The sequence below is a fragment of the Orbicella faveolata genome, unplaced genomic scaffold, assembly GCF_042242905.1.
Source record: "Orbicella faveolata isolate gen_17 unplaced genomic scaffold, um_ofav_v1 contig_13, whole genome shotgun sequence".
NCBI classification, from domain to species: domain Eukaryota; kingdom Metazoa; phylum Cnidaria; class Anthozoa; order Scleractinia; family Merulinidae; genus Orbicella; species Orbicella faveolata.
Genome location: NW_028301540.1, coordinates 28,935,035 through 28,952,031, shown reverse-complemented (window position 1 = coordinate 28,952,031; position 16,997 = coordinate 28,935,035). Strand labels below are relative to the sequence as shown.

Genomic DNA, 16,997 nt, shown 5'->3' with positions numbered 1-16,997 from the left:
TCTTCACGTTGAGGCGAACTGAAACAGGTGATCAGAACACATGATCAAAAAAAGAACACTAAATGATAAGCTGAACAAATTTACGCGTTACAGGATGAGAACAGACGGTAATACACAGAAATAAATCACACACCAGTTGAAGAGCTGCTGAAGGGTTTAGAGGATGGAGAATAAAGAATAGAATGTAGCCAGAAACTAATCGACTCCAGGCCTGAATTTTTTTTCAGCCGAAATATAGTACACCTTCAAAAAATTATCCTACGTTGTGTCGGTTTCTGCTTTTGTATTCTTCTTAATTTCACAACTGCTTTAAGTTGTGTACATAACTGCGATGATCAATCATGTCTTATATCTTTCTCCACAGTCCAAATATGTGATATAATTTCATATCAGTCACTTGTATTCTTCACCATCTACGGGTATATTATGAACTCACAACTGAGTGACCAGCTCCCAGATGGCTTGATAGCTCAGATGGTAGGACACTGCACCGGTAACGCAGAGGTCATGGGCCTCCGAATCCCGTTCAGGTCTGAATTTTTTTTTCAGGCTTTAATTTCACAACTGCTTAAGTTGTGTGTATACACTGTGATGATCAATCATGTCTTCATACTAATCGACTTCGTTCAGAATGTGTACGAACTGCAAACCTACAGAACTGCTTTTTCAGGCCTTTTGGTCAGCGGTTATATTACGCAACGTGTTCAAACTCTTTCTTTTCACGTGCGTCCGATTCCATCATGGCGGCGCACTACAACTTCAAGAAGATTACGGTTGTGCCTTCGGCAAAGGTGAGGATCAAAAGAGAATTTTATCAGCTGTTAGTGTTTATAAGGTACTAATGAAAGTGATCGCTGCTTCAGGACTTTGTCGACATCGTTCTTTCGAGAACTCAACGGAAAACTCCGACGGTAATTCATCGGTAAGTTGTTTATTTGACTCAGCTGTTTGTACTCTTCGGTTACAAGTCGTGAGAATCTATACGATTGTGACTACTAGGGTAACTATATGATTGTGCAATACGAGTATTATCTTAGGAATATATAAGAACAAACTAAAATATAATAGTAATTAATGTAAGCTTAACGTTACATCATCAAACGTTGAGGGCTTTCGATTTATATATCGAGTCGACACGTACGAAATGTAGATCTTTAGTCATACTGTCATATACTTATTGATAATCTGTATAGGAAGCCAACTGGAAAATTAATCGACGTTAACAATTGCCTGTGTCCCAACAGTACTGTAGTTTCATGAAAGAATGAAAGATGCGAATGCAGCCATAATACTACTGGAAAAATGACCTGAAAAAATTTCAGGCTCTGAACGGGATTCGAACCCACGACCTTTGCGTTACCGGTGCGATGCTCTACCAACTGAGCTATCAAAGCCAAATGAGAGCCACACGACTGCTCTCATGTGGCTTTGATAGCGCAGTTGATAGAGCATTGCACCGGTAACGCAAAGGTCGTTGGTTCGAATACAGCTCAGAGCCTGAAATTTTTTCAGGTCATTTTTCCAGTAGTGTTATTGCTGCATTCGCATCTTTCATTCTTTCATTTAATTGCTACTGTTGGACATCTATTACCATGGAGCTGTAGTTTCAGTTTGCTTTTGTGGTAAGGTTGTGATAAGCTGTCATGACAAACTAATTGGCTTGCTTTTGCATTAAAGGTGCTGAAAGACTGTACATGCAGATGTAAAGAATACTCATTTTCTTTCCTGTTCCTACTTGTATACTTGTATACTACTTTCGCTTTCTCTCGCCACGCATGTTTTCGGTTACCATCACTTGCATCTGATTCAATTTTAACTCTGTATTGTGTCGAAAGCCAAGAATTGTCTCTGAACATGGTCGCCTTCTTGGGGTCCTGATTCTTGGTGGAAACCACAAGGATCTTTGCCTCTAGGAGGAACTAGACTGTCACTGCATGGGTGTTCTTTCTTTGTTGCATAGAGTATGTACACTGTAAAATGTTCGATGTAGGATATCACACACAGGTAGCCATGCCCGACCCTGTTTCCAAACACTGAAAAGAAGTTTTGCCCATACTGAAACCCATGAAGAAATACAGAAACCATGTACAGTATATTATGTAGTCTTATCTAACTTTGATTTAGACTGACTTGAAGTTCTTTCTTTTCACCAGACACTACAAGATAAGCCGGATTCGTGGTTTTTACATGCGGAAGATCAAATTCACTCAACAGAATTATCATGACAAACTGACTCAGATTATCACAGATTTCCCAAGGCTGGAGGTACAGTGTATGATTTCAAGATTTAGCGGGTCAGGTCATGTAATTTTAGGCAAAATAAGAGTTGATGAACTGGTCGTGGAATAAACACATTAAATATCACATTAATGGTATAAAACTGTAGAAGACATACAGTAAAAGAAACACACCAGGCCAAAAAACAGGCATGGATGAGCAAAATTGGAGACAATTAAAATAGATTGTATTTAAGCAAACTTGAAAAATGTCAGGTCAACATTTTCAAGTTTAGCTCAGTTTATCTCAGTTTATTTCAATTTCACTAATTTTATAATTCATGCTCAGATATCATCCTTCTTTGTTTATTATGTGGCCATGATTTTACCCAGATACATGAGACTGTTGCTCTGACAATTTGAAGTTTAGAGCTCACAGCTACAATTGTAACCAAAGTAAGCAGCTAAAATACTCTCAGTAACGAGTCCCTTTAATGTTTTTTCCATTATTTAGGTAACTTATGGTACTGCACTGTGTACAATATCTTTTATAACAATACATGTTCCCAGGCAAGAAAACAGCAGTAACCGATGTTTTAGAACTGAATTTTTTTTTGTAAGGTTGATTTTTTTGGAAATTGTTTTCCCCAGGATATCCATCCATTCTATGCTGATTTGATGAATGTGCTCTATGATAAGGATCATTATAAGCTGGCCTTAGGGCAAATTAACACTGCGAGGCATTTGATTGACAAGTAAGGTCACTGTTTACAAAATTATGTTGTTTACATAGTGTACATGTATAATATATGTACTTTGCAGCCAGTGCAGCCTGATGGACATTTCCATAAATCTCTTGCCTTAGAATTTACTTAAAAGTGCAAGTAAAGGCACCTCTACAAAATATCACTTAATTCTTCACCTTGTTTCCTGCTTTAGAGGTGTGTCTACCTTTAGGAGCTTTTTGGGTAATTTGAGAAACAAGTGAAATTCAGCCAGGATCACCCTGCCAACTGCCTGTACAATATGTCCACATTAGGAAGTTGTCTGTTTTCAGAGAGTTGGTTGAAACTTGCTTGCATGAATGTACAGGATGTCATTGTAACATGTAGACTGTACATTGTAGAGTACAATTTGATGAATCGACTACATGTTCATGTATACATATGTTTTCACAGTGTTGCAAAGGATTATGTGAGGCTCATGAAGTATGGTGACTCATTGTACAGATGTAAACAGTTAAAACGAGCAGCTCTAGGGAGGTATGTACAAACCACATGTACGTGTGCATACTGACTGTATTGGTCCTTGTTAATCTTATACGTTGACATTCCTTGTTATTTCACTGTATCGCAGACTCTGGTCTTTGGAAGACTTATATGTACATGTACCTACATGTACACACTCAAGACACTTAATTGACGAAATACTGTTTCCAAGGATCTACACATTTACATGTAGATACAGTACTGTTGATCCGTCTTACTACAGTACACATGTCATTTGGATAACAAATGCTGCATAGTCCCGTGTAGGCATAATATTATAATTACAACTAAATGTACAATGCACAAGTCATGTTAATTAACATAGAGATATACAGTCATGTAGAGCGTACATATGAATACATAATCATCTGTCAATTCTTTCAGAATGTGTACAATAATGAAAAGGCAAAATCAGAGTTTGCAATACTTAGAACAAGGTGAGACAGTCGCAAAGTAAAATTTTAAATTACTGTAAGGTATTATTGTATAGCAGAAAGTTTAGATTCAATTGTTACATGTATGTGTATTGATCATCACAAGTAATTAACAGGGGTTTCAATGAGAGGGCTAGCAACATGGAAAATTGACCAGCTGTGATAATGATTTGGCCTGCCCAGTTTTGATCATGGACACTGTTAGTAGTAAAAAATTCTTATGAAGAAGATAAAGAAACCCCTGCAAGTATGTTCTTGTAGTAATATTTAAATATTTATTTTAATAATTTTTTTTTATTTGCATATAACTGCTACTGTAATTAAATGTACTTTGCTACATCCACAGTTCGTCAGCATGTGGCAAGGCTTCCTTCTATAGATCCGAACACAAGAACTCTTCTCGTTTGCGGGTAAGTCTTTGAATAGTTTGAAAAGGTCTGCTGGAGTCCCTGACTACATGTAGTTGTTTCTTTAATGTTTATAATGTCAGAGTTGTTACAGGGATTATGCTACCAGGTGAAGTTTTCTTTTCAACTTGTCTCGTTCATGATAAACATGATAACAAGGACAGTCTTTAGAGCATGAAAAAAAAAAAAAAAAAAAAAATCAATGATCCCTTTACACAGGCCCAGCAGTCAATTAATCACGTGACTGTACATTACCGTGCATGAAATGTACAATTTAGTGATGTTTTTATAGGCAGGTACTTGTACGTGTATTTACATGTGTCACTGTGCCAAGTTATATACTGAATGTAATCACGTTACACCTCACTTAATACTAGAGAACACTATAAGCATGTTCATGTTAAAAACTTTGAGTAATTTATTCAGTAAAATAGGTCATTATAAAGGATTGGTGGCATATTTTGTTATTTTGTTTTTGTCATTGTTCCTCAGCTTTCCAAATGTTGGAAAATCAAGTTTTATGAATAAGGTAAGTTTCTTTTGACATCTACATGGAAAAAAAAAACATAATCAGTCAATATTATATATTATGGAGCTCTTTACTGTTTTAACCAATGCCCAGAGGAAAGTGCTTCGGTGATAGGTACACATACACTGTATGTGTAGTACAGTAGCTTTCAAGTATACAGTGGCTGAAAAATGGCTGTTGATTAACATACCAACAGTGTACAGCAGTTTATTGTTTCAGGGAATCAAACATCAAGTAATCTAGGCAAGGGTTGTTGCCTATTACCAGTGACACATTTGCATCTTAAGCATTATACATGTACGCTGTACATGTAGTAACACTGTATGCATGTATCAGGACTATCACAATATACATTTCTTAGTAGATTGGTGATATTGTTTAGGTATTGATGTATTATAAGGTTCTCATTAAGTGCCACCCACTGGCTAAGAAAATGGCTAAGTACTTCGATATTTGAGGTGCCTACTTTTCACAAAATAATACATGTTTACTGTAAGTTGTAAAGGTTACATGTAACTTAGGGAAAACACAGAGGGTTTTGGAACATGATTGAATCTTGCATTGCAAACAACAGTTCAGAGCCTCCTAATTTCATAACTACGTGTACATGTAGCCCTCTACACCCTAAATTAATGAGAACTGTGAGTTATTAGTTAATATGCATTTTATTTTACAAGGTGACAAGAGCAGATGTCGAGGTCCAACCATATGCTTTCACAACCAAGTCTCTGTTTGTTGGTCACATGGACTACAAATACCTCAGATGGCAGGTCAGCTTAAAACTGAATCAACTTTCCAAATTGATGCCAGCTATTTTTCCTCTCCTCGTACTGATGATATCTGTAAATTTCATTAAAATGTTATTTTTCTATTACTAAAAACAAAAGTTTTTTGTGTACTTTGCAGGTAGTGGACACTCCAGGAATCCTTGATCACTCACTAGAAGAACGAAATACCATAGAAATGCAGGTTAGAATATAAACTGTAGTGTAAACTGCATCTTTTTCCACAATGACCCTATACTTGTTGGTCCTTGCCCAGAATTAAATTGCCCCAGAACTAAACCGTATGCAAAGTTACTATTGAACCTCATTTATATGTATGCAAGTAAAGTGGAGTTGAGTGTCTGCTGTGAAGGTGTCCATAGATTTTATGAACTGTTTTCTCTGGGAAGTATTAAACTGCCCATAATGCTAGGAGAGATCTGATTACAACTGTTGTATACATTGTATGTTCAAGATTTAAGTTAGCTTGCCCCTCTGTAGCTTACATTTACATTATTAATAATTTTATACCAACACAGGACTTGGAAAAAAAAATCTTGAATTCCAGCTTGCCATTAGGACAAGTATCCCTCAAATAATGCTCACCCTGGGAAGTCTTTAGCCTGCTCTTTTTAATGATTTAGTTGGCAGACGACTTGCCTGATCCCTTAAGTGAGAATGAAATGTTACTTGCCCAGAAGGAAAATGTACATGTACTTGTCCAGGACAACCGGACGACATTTTTTTCAAGCCTTGCAATAGTGGCTAGGTGATTTACTCTTAAGTTTTTCTGTGTTGGTGCCATTAATTACATTAAATTGCAGTACAGATGTAGCTATAATTTGGTGTTTAAATGCAATTACTAACTGTAAAGAAATTTAATTTCTGCAGGCCATCACAGCTCTTGCACATCTCAGAGCAGCCATTCTTTACATCATGGATATTTCTGAGCAGTGTGGACACACGCTTGAGGAACAGATTGAGCTGTTTAATGGCATCAAACCTCTCTTTGCTAACAAACCACTGCTTGTTGTGATGAACAAAGTAGATGTGGTAAGACCTGAGGAACTGTCTGAAGAAAAGCGAGAGCTACTCAAAGCTTTTGATCAAGACGGTAAGTGTAAGATTGATTCTCACTGTATATTGAATTCATTGGTTCCGAGAATAAATTAATTGCAAGACATACAGTGAAGATTACATGTAAGTAAAATAAAGTAAAACTCTATTTAAACAGGGTAGCCAGTTCAGCTCAAAAGCTGGTATCCATAGGGACCCATTAAGTCTGCATACTAGCCAAGTGGCCCATCAGGCTGGCACTTATCTTCACTTTCTGTGGCATGAAGTGACAAGGAGTATTTCTGCTTCTCCCTGGATGGAATACTAGTCCAAAGTAAGGAAAAAGCCGCAGCATTCAATTTGCTGGCACCCATTTATACACCTGGATGGGTAGAGGCACTGTGAGAGTAAAGTGTCTTGCCCATGAACATACTGTAACCCATGTCCCCGGCAAGGGCTCAGTCCCAGAATGCTTGATCTGGGGTTGAGTGCACTAAACGTGAGGCCACCACTATACCTGATCCATAATTGCAAGACATATCACAAATAAAATGTTGATCAATCTAATTGTACACGTGCATTTAGGAGTAACACTTCTTCCGATGAGCACAGTCAGTGAAGAAGGCGTGATGACTGTCAAGACTGAAGCCTGTGATCAGCTTTTAGCTCAGAGAGTTGAAGTTAAAATGAAGAGCAAGAAAGCTAAGGATGTCATGAACAGACTTCATGTTGCCATGCCAACACTGCGAGACCAGAAGGAGAGACCACCATGCATACCTCAGGTACTGTTAAATAAATCTAACTGAACTTACTTATGAATACATTGACTCTGCATCACTGTTAAGTAATACCATATTTAACTGTATCAGTCGTTCTGGTACTAAAGTTACCTAAAGGTTTTCTTAATGAATCATAGCCTCCGCAGCGACCTTGCTTGTACAGTAATACAATGTGCTAGATCTTGTTTCTGTTCCAATTAGAACATTCCCTTTAAAATCTCAACTATGAGGTACATTAATCTCTGTTTCCTTTTTTTAACACAGGCTGTGTTAGACAAGCGACAAGCCATGTCAGTGGAGGGAGCCGAGCCCAAGAGAAAACTGGCTAAGGATCTTGAAAATGAACTGGGTGAAGATTATTACATGGACCTGAGACAACATTGGGATTTGACAAAGAACGACGAAAAGCAAGACATTATACCCGAAATCTACCTCGGGAAGAACGTGGCTGACTTCATTGATCCAGACATCATGAAGGTGGGTCGCAATTGGGAATTGTTGTTTTTTCAAAGGTAGAAAATATAATCTCCATTGATAGTTGATGTGGATAAAATATGTCATTGAACCAGCGTGACAACAGTATTGGAAAATGTTGGTCGAGTGTGTTTGTTTTGTATTGTTTTGTTTGTTTGTTTGTTTGTTTTCCTGGTAATTATTTTATGGACCGAGCTGTAGGATGTCGAGGACAAACCCGGCTAGTGGCAGTGTGATTGGTTTGAAGAACACAAGACTAACACTGCAGTCACTTAGCCAAGCAAGTCAATATTTTGCTTGTCTTTACGATAGATTTGACTTTTAACTTTCGCTCTTTGCAGAGACTGGAAGAGCTGGAGAAAGAAGAGGAGTTACGTGAAGCTGCAGGGCTATACGACTCCGAGCCGGTGAGTGACACAGATTGTGTGATTTGACATGAAGTAGCTATCCCGTGAATACTTGCCGATCTGTGCTTGTGCCATGTTTGTCTATAAGACAGTTCGTGTTCTCTTAAGCTGTGGTACATGTAAGTGAACGATTCTTATCACCTTGTGTTGTACTAAATTAATACTTTGTAGGAAGAATTAGACTCCGAAGAGGAGGACATCAGAAATAAAGCTGAGCAGTAAGTTCCTAAGGATTATTGTGAATTAAAAAATTAATGTAGTTTACAGGAGAAATGTCATTTGGACCAAACTTTATCGGGAAAATTCACTTCTTTGTTTGATCAAGAAGGAAATAACCGTGAGTGCTGTTTGAGCACACTCAGTTAGAGTGCTGGACCAAATAAAATTGGGACTTCAAGGATGATGGAAAAGGCTAAGCTAATAACTAAATTGCATTGAAACAGCTGTACCTATGAAAACACTAAAACTGAAGACTAAATTCAACGAAAAAGGTTCCAACAAGGAGTGCTGCCGGGCTAGATAAGACCGAGGTGGATTGAAAACGGCGAACTTGAAGATTAAGGATTAACGTTTCAAATTTTTAAAATTGCTTGGTTAAGCGTGTTTTGAAAGTGGTGCTTTGAAAATTGTTTCCACCAGAATCCGAGAAAAGAAGCAGCTTGTTGTGAAGGCGCATCGGGAGATGAAACCAAGAAACAACAAGGCCAAGCTACCGCGTTCCACTTTTCTGAAGGTAAGTTTCAAGTAAAATTGATACGGTTCAAACTTCGCTTGGTGTGTTACTTATTTGCTGTTGACAGTAAGGCTGATAATACAGTAGAAGCGACTGGCCTGTTGGCATATGCGGGAAATTAGTGTTTCTTGATAAAAATGCGCAGTTGTTTCGCAGGGGAATGAAATATTACTATCGTTTCCACTGAAAGATTTCCAAATGCTGTCAATTCTAATTTTACACACTCCTTCCGTCTCATTTTGTTTGTTGAAAACTGAAGTACTGTTGCACTTGACGAAATTTCTCACCTGTATTTCCATGTAAATGGAAAGCGCTTTAGATGTCCTGTAGTTGTTTAAACTGTTTACGTTTCCTCAAATTTTAGGCTCAAGCCGCGCGCAGCCGGAGAAACCAGACAGAAGATTTGGGAGAAGAAATGGAAGGCATTGAAGAGGTCTGTATTATTCCACTTGTTTGTTTGTTTGCTTGCTTGTTTATTGCTTCTGTTGTTTTTCTGTGTAGTAATCTTATAAGAATTGAACATCATGATTGTCTTGACTGGCTTATTTTCAGGGTGACGAAGAAGCGAAAAGAGCCCGTTCCCAGACTCCAATGAGCCGGAAGAGAAAGAGAGCAACGAGCAGCGGCGCGCGCAGCTTGTCGCGGCCACCACGTGACCAGTCAGGCATAGGTTCTCCTGAGGTGGGTGTATTGGAAAGCAGGGTGCCAACAATTTTTTTAACTCACCTCTGTTGTTCAATTTTGCCTTTTATCTTCAGTTACAGTATGTTGCAATGTCGCAGATATCAACTTAGCTATCATCCTTACTAACTCGGAACTCGATTTTAAGTGCGGAAAATGTTATGCATTCCTCCTTATTCTGGGCTTGTAGTCTAGAATTAAGGTGGTTTGAAGATTAGTTATTTCGGCCAGGTGCCTCTCTGCGTGTTTGTGTTGATTATAAAACTTAGCAGCTCTAGAACTTATTTTTGGAAGCAGTACAACAGGTGTCTTCTGGTCAATAAAATAAATTACAATATTTAGAGAGGAAGCCACGTCAGCCTGAGCTGTTTTTCATTCGGTTCCTCTATCCTGGTCGAATTGGTATTCGGAGTGTTGGTATTTGTATACATGCTTAATTTTAAGTCGATTCATTTCTGCTTTTCATTTGCTTCTCAGAAAAAGAAGAAAGCGAAGAAACTGTCCAAGGTTGTTCAGAGAGGCATCAACCGCATGGGCAAAGCAGGTAAGATGTTTTTTTTTTTTTTTTTTTTTTTTAACTATTATAATTGCTATTGTCTGCGCTCATCTGACAATCATGTCCATGCTGAGAGTTTACATGCTATGATGCTTGGAAAAGAATGACATTGAAGTTCTTGTCAAGGACAGGGGAATTGTTGCCAGTAAACATAAAAATTGTCGCCGATGGATGTTCGGCATCAGATTTGACCAATTGTGTGCCAGTTACCTGAAAAAAAAAAGTTCTTTTGATGATTTTTGGGGGCAAAAACGATGTGTCTTACCTTGAGAACGATAATCACCAATGAGAGACAAAAGTTAAGTGAATAGTGCTTTTCGCGCATTCTGATTGGTTAACTCGCAGATGACTAGCGAAGTACTATTTACCTCCTAGCAGCCGAAGAGAAACAAAATGGCTTCGATTCGAAGAGGATTATTTTTCCGCTAGTTATTCTGCTTGTGTGGTATATACTAAAACAAGTATTCACCTCATTGTCGGTGTAAGTGGTTCGATATTTACCCCCACTTTGGTAAATAATTGTGACATATTTTGTTAGTTTTGCCCTTTTGTACCTGCAGCGTTATTTCTTTCGAAACAACTTTGTTGCGTTTTGGCATCCTGGCGTAAGAGGAGGAACTTAGATAAATCCTTTAGCAAGTTCCGATTTGAAGCAAATTATATTGAAATTGCATTGACTGTCATCTTTGTATTTTTAATTTCACAGGAGAAGCAGACAGAAAGATCGTCACGAAAATGCCCAAACACATGTTTGCCGGTAAACGAAAGATGAATAAAATCCAGAGAAGATAACCTTGAATAGCACGTGCTCGCAAGATTAATCTACACCATGTTCTTGTGACAAATTTTACGTAAAAATAAAAATTTGTGGTTCAGGCGAAGTTGTTGGTCTGGTGCTTGGAGTGGAAATATTTGAACAACCCCATGCGGCGCATTGTGATAATAGGGCTATAACATCTTTAGGGGGCTCAAGAAACTGCGATGGTAACGGTAACAGTAACGGTTACGTTAACAGTAACGGCAATGGTCGCGCTGATAGACTGTTCACAGCCCTCTACTTTCTGGTATTTTTATTTGATCGTACTCGCGGATAGAATCGCAAGAAAACTGGACGCCAGCGCAAAACGGAAGACTTGACTGGGTAGGGGGTGGGGACCGAGAATAATAGAGCCTTCTTGCTCGCTTCGCTCGCAAACCCCACCCCCACCCCCGCGTGCTTCGCACTCGCTTCGCTCGCTTTTTCTTTCGCGTGCGTAAAATAGAGAGGCTGGGAACAGTCTATGGCGTTGACGGCAATGGCAACGGTAACGTTAACGGCAATGGCAACGATATGGTTTACGTAACCAAACAAAGAGAGTTATCATTTAGAAAGGTAGCCAGGACGGCTAATTTTTGGTATTTCCTTTCGGAGTTGAACGCAGGTTTTTTTTTTAAGTAATCGTAGTACTCTACAGATCAAGATAATTGCGATATTCCAAAGTAAAATAAAAATCATTTCTTGCTGGGCGTCGTTGTCGTCATTGCCTAAGAACCCTAATCACTACTCAGGAAAGTATTTGGCTTCAATTTGCTAGCATTTCCAAATCGCGCGTGTAAATTGGGTGCAATTCTAGTACGATTCGGTCATAATTTCAGTGTGTTTTATCGCCGCAGATTTTGAACTTACGATAGAAACAACACAATCGTTATTTACGCGACATGTTATCTTCGATTTCAACCGTAACCCTGGCGTGCATCCCCTAATGCAAAGTAAACAAAGTTGAATGGGTCATATTTTACTATTTACGAAAAGTCACTCTTCAAGATTCTACTTAGCTCTACTTTATTCTGCATGAATGTGTAAACAGAACGAGTTCTCTTAATTTCCCGTTATTTTGAGGTAGATACATTGGAAGATTTGAGAAAAACGCCATGCAACGTGTCCCACTCGACTAACAACAACAATTTTAATGTTGGCATTTCGTTGTCCACGAATGGCTTTGCTGAAAGCAAGCTACAAAAATAATCGCATTACATTTTTATGCAAACGAGTCTTAGTCATCCATGAAATAGAAAGTAGTGATATACACAAACAAGCAAAAGTTGAATATTTGAAGGAACATTTGAGCATATTTGTTTTAATTCGTTGTTTTTGATTTGACATTCCCGAAGTTCACTTTCCATCCCAACTGTATAAAATCTTGAATGAATTTATTCCTAAATCATTTATTTACGAGCCTAGTCATCTATTATTGTAACTCCCTGCGAAATGTTTATAGTACATTTACAGAATTTACAAAATGTACCCGCGTGGCTTTCAAGAACTTGATTTCCCCTCTCCCCGGTTTCCATGTGGTCCAGATTCTACAGCCACACTGTTGGTGTCACGTACCACCCATCATCTGGCGAATTATCATCGTTGTTTAACTCTGGAGTTTCATTGCAGTTACTGTCATTTTCAATGTCACTATATCTGTCACTGTTACTGAGTAGGAGAAGAAATTTGAAGAGAGTTATTCTGATCACCGCTCCCATAACACCCAACAAACACACGCAGACTGTTACTGGTAACGAGTACCACGTGTTGGACCGTTCGCTAAAATAGAACAGCATAATCATCATCAGGTTTTCTAAGACGAACAGTACATTAGAAAACAGCTGCATTCTTAATACTCTGCTCTTCCTGTTTTCTGTGTCGAAGTCATCATCTTCAGCTTGCTGTCCTGCGAGGTCATCTCTTAGCCAGTGGACGCAGACGAAGAAGACTGATCCAAATCCGAAATGGACCCAGTAACTGCCTTTTTGGCAATACCGAATGTTGTCTGCCACCACAATCACTAAAGTGTGAAACGACAAGACGACCAGAACTAGCCACTTTTAGTATATTCTCAGCTCCGACTATTGCATTTCTAGCTCTCTGATTGGCTCAAAAACTCCGACTATGAGCCATTAGTCGGAGTTTTACCTTATATGGAAAACAGTGCGCCAAGTTTAAAAATTTTCCGCTCTGTAAAATTGTTGAAATAAAAATCGGCGGCAAAAACCCGATTAAGAATATACTAAAACAATTATTCCATTCGACCTTGTTGGATATGAAGTGATCATAACCAACTCGCGCTACGCGCTCGTTGGTTATTTATCACTTCATATCCAACGCGGTTTCATGGAATAATTGTTAAGTAGCCGACGGCGAAGTAACAGATAGCAAACAACCGACTGCTCAAAAGAAAGGAATGTGTCACAAAAAGCGCAAGTTTGTGTCTTATCTTCAAGGGGATGATATGTCCTTCGTGGATGATCTCATCAGCGATTGTGAAGGCCCAAGTTAGACTCAGGAAAGAGACAGGTAAGGAAATTACTTGAATAACCTCCACCGGTTCCTCTTGAACACTCGCGGCGTACAGCTGAATTATAAACTGAGGGGCTGATTCTACAACTGACTCAAAGAGCACAGCAAAATCGATGTGGGTCACAAGATCGTCAGCATCAACACTGTTCGCTAAGGTGATGCCTGCAGGCACGATTTCGCTGCTCCTCAGCCATTTCTTCAAGAAGTAAACAAAGCCCTGCAGTCTCACCAAAGCACACGAAAACGGATGGAAACCACAAAGAAAAACTTGCGCACATTTTCTAGAATCGCTGTATTGTGATAGATCCCGATCCTTAAAGACAGTGTATATTATTGGGAACACCAGACAGGGCAAAATGACAAAAGTAAGCCCCACGACAAACCATATCTTTTGATCCGCGAGGTAAAATTTCACCAGCGTGAGTATGTCTGTCAAAGGGTCAGCAAAACTTAAAATGGCTCCAAAAAGAAGTAGCAAAGGACTGTACCACTTGAGTTTCCTCGCCTTCATAACAAGGAGGACCTGCGACGTTTCGGATTGAGAGTTATGGGTAGCTATATGTTAGGGTTAACAAAATGCTTTGTTGTCCGGCAGTCGAGCTATCAAATGAAGCATGAAATGTTGATAAACAGCACCGAGTTAGATTCCAGCGATACAGTGCGTTTACTGAAACCGGGGCCACTCAGACAATGAAAACCAATCAGAAGGCAGAAACTGAAACAAAAGATTCCAACATTTTCGAATCCAGCCAATCAAATGTCCGGTACAAAACAATGAAATCGGTGTCGCTTAATAAATTGCCAATAAGCTCAAACCGTTAGTACGTACTAATGCCTAAAAACCTATTTTCTCTACATTTTGAGGGTACTTAGCCTGGAGTTCTGGGCAAATCTGGTATCCTCGACTCCTTTCATGTTTATGTGCGTCCTTGGGGCATGTCACGACACGTAAAACCTCATTTGGACTTAATTGATCAAAGATTAACGAGGCCGGAAGTTAGACAGGAATTAGAATACAATAAACCGATGAATCGTAAAACCATTCAAGGACTTCGTAAGAACGAAACCTTAAGAAAATATGGACCAACTGCTTGTGACTGAGATTTTGCTTTTCCTACTAGGAAACTCGAAGGTGCTGTTTGACTGGAAAGCCAAACATTTTAACTGAAGTTGCTGCCAAACTGTGAATTGGACTGTGTCTGACACTAGAATTAATCTTGTACCGTAGTGGTAAATTATGATCAGCCTTTTTAGCAATTCACAATCTGCTTGCGATGGCCTCAAACATACAGGGCTTTTTCAACATTCTTCAGTTGTTAAAACGGCCAAATTTAAGTTGAATTCAGTTGTAAAAACAGCTGAATAATTTAAGGTGTCTCCAAAATATAGGATTATTTCACGGTTGAAGCAGTTTAGCCTCGAGGGTACGACACTAATACAGAACTGGAGTAAACAACAATCATTGCAATCGTTAGGGATTGGACTAAGATCAGTGACCAAGCAATGGTAACCGTGAATCATATGAGCTAAAATTCAAAAGGGACTATCCTAAATAATTCTTGGTTTGACAATTTACTTGGCAGACATAGCGAAGGTCATAAAGTTCAAACTGCGGTGTGTTTCATTAGGAATAATAATGATCATAATTAAAAGATGTAGCGAAATGATCAGACATTTTATGCAAGTGGCTTTCTAAATTTAAATAAAATGATTAATCGTATATTTTTCGACAGAAAAGCAAAAGAGAAGAAGTATATGGGGACCACTACTTTTTCGGTTTCTGTTATATTGTACACCAATATATTTTAGGTATAACAAAAAAAAAGCGATTAAATATAGGATAAATAGTATGTTTATCATTTTTGCGTGCTGCAACGGGCTAGCAACGTCAGGTGTAACCTCGCCATTCGACAAAGGTACACCCGCTTCGCGAACCCGCCATTTTATGACGTCTCAAGACATACATATGGACCCATGCAACCATTTTATGTTAGTGACTGGTCGTTCTAAATTACAAAATGATAAGCAAGTGATTGAACCATAAGTTCCGCTCCAGAGAATAAAACAGATAGCACACGCATAGGAATTACGTTTACCGATACTGTTTACGAGGGAGGCGCGGTGGCCTCATGGTTAGTGCGCTCGTCTCCGGATCGAGCGGTCCGGGTTGAAGCCCTGGCCAGGGACATTGCGTTGTGTTCTTGGGCAAGACATTTTACTCTCACAGTGCCTCTCTCAACCCAGGTGTATAAATGGGTACCGAGGAACTTAATGCTGGCGGTAACCCTACAATTGACTAACATCCCATCCAGGAGGGAGTAGAAATACTCCCAGTCGGTTTCGTGTTTCAGAAACGGAATATGCTCCGGTGTGATGGACCACTTGGCTCATATGCAGACTTTACCATACGTTTAGGCTTCATCGCGTGAAGGCGATGTAGCGCGTCCGGTTTAAACTATAGATACCTAAACCGCTAGGCAATTAAAACCAGGCAAACCATAACAAGGTTAACCAAGGAAACCAGGTGAGCTCAGTAAACAAGTCTTGAAGATCAACTAAGAAACTCAGCAAAGTGAACCATCTTAAGCAAACGAAACAGCCGGCCAAATTAAATAAACTGAACCAGGTGATTAATGGCGAGGAAGAATGCAAACATGGTTACCCAAGTGAACTAAATAAACAAGACGTGCGAGCAAGGTGAACTAGTTGAAAGTGGTAAACTTGGCAACTAAACCAGGTTAACCAAGTGAACCAGCCAAATTGGCCAGGGAAACAAGTTAGGTCAGTCAGCCAAGTGAGCCAAGCCATGCATGTGAACCAGGCTGGGTTTACATGACAACCCAGGCGGGTTTGCTTTGTTCGCATGGTTAACATGGCAGGTTCATTTGGTCACCTGGTTCGCCCAGATTCTGCACTTGGCTCACCTATTATAGTTCATTAAGTTGGCTCCTATAGTCCTTTGAGATAATATAATTATATCATAAGTGTCCCCAATTAGTAGAGGGCTGTTTCCCCCTGCCTTGCTAAACTTTGACACATGCATTAATAAAATTTTTGAATGACTGATTGATTGATTGATTGATTGACTGACTGATTGACTGATTGACTGATTGACTGATTGACTGATTGACTGATTGACTGATTGACTGATTGACTGGTTGACTGACTGACTGACTGACTGACTGATTGGCGGTTTGACTGATGGACTGATTGACTGATTGACTGATTGATTGATTGATTGATTGACTGTTCTCGCGGTTACTTTGCTGGTTCAATTCGTCCTCAAAAATTCACTTCGCAGGTTCACTTGATTAACCTTACTAACAAGGCTGGTCCACTTGCCTGGTTCACCTAGTTGACCCAGT

General features: G+C 39.2%; 2 protein-coding genes across 2 annotated transcripts; one reads left to right on the top strand and one right to left on the bottom strand.

Moving 5' to 3' along the window:
- The first annotated feature begins 693 nt into the window (after positions 1–693).
- LOC110045094 (GTP-binding protein 4-like) lies at positions 694–11,185 on the top strand. Its single transcript, XM_089285342.1, has 20 exons — positions 694–791; positions 864–922; positions 2,154–2,265; positions 2,868–2,971; positions 3,395–3,478; positions 3,869–3,921; positions 4,265–4,328; positions 4,818–4,854; positions 5,532–5,624; positions 5,761–5,823; positions 6,510–6,732; positions 7,260–7,456; positions 7,718–7,930; positions 8,269–8,334; positions 8,506–8,552; positions 8,974–9,067; positions 9,432–9,500; positions 9,620–9,748; positions 10,226–10,292; positions 11,011–11,185. The coding sequence occupies exons 1-20, from the start codon at positions 741–743 to the stop codon at positions 11,094–11,096; spliced, it is 1,911 nt and encodes a 636-aa protein (XP_089141468.1). The 5' UTR covers positions 694–740; the 3' UTR covers positions 11,097–11,185.
- A 917-nt stretch (positions 11,186–12,102) lies between these two features.
- LOC149115899 (uncharacterized) lies at positions 12,103–14,304 on the bottom strand. The gene is made up of 2 exons (XM_089285344.1): positions 13,463–14,304; positions 12,103–13,160 (listed from the first exon to the last, which is right to left on the bottom strand). The coding sequence occupies exons 1-2, from the start codon at positions 14,141–14,143 to the stop codon at positions 12,648–12,650; spliced, it is 1,194 nt and encodes a 397-aa protein (XP_089141470.1). The 5' UTR covers positions 14,144–14,304; the 3' UTR covers positions 12,103–12,647.
- Between the last annotated feature and the right edge of the window lie 2,693 nt (positions 14,305–16,997).

Bases quoted from the DNA above. Each gene is read 5' to 3' on its own strand.
- LOC110045094 (XM_089285342.1), top strand. From the start codon at position 741: ATGGCGGCGCACTACAACTTCAAGAAGATTACGGTTGTGCCTTCGGCA. The intron at 8,335-8,505 runs GTGAGTGACACA...AATACTTTGTAG, and splicing joins GGCTATACGACTCCGAGCCG to GAAGAATTAGACTCCGAAGA. The intron at 9,068-9,431 runs GTAAGTTTCAAG...CTCAAATTTTAG, and splicing joins CGCGTTCCACTTTTCTGAAG to GCTCAAGCCGCGCGCAGCCG.
- LOC149115899 (XM_089285344.1), bottom strand. From the start codon at position 14,143: ATGAAGGCGAGGAAACTCAAGTGGTACAGTCCTTTGCTACTTCTTTTT. The intron at 13,161-13,462 runs TTAACAATTATT...AGAATATACTAA, and splicing joins GTTACTTCGCCGTCGGCTAC to AAGTGGCTAGTTCTGGTCGT.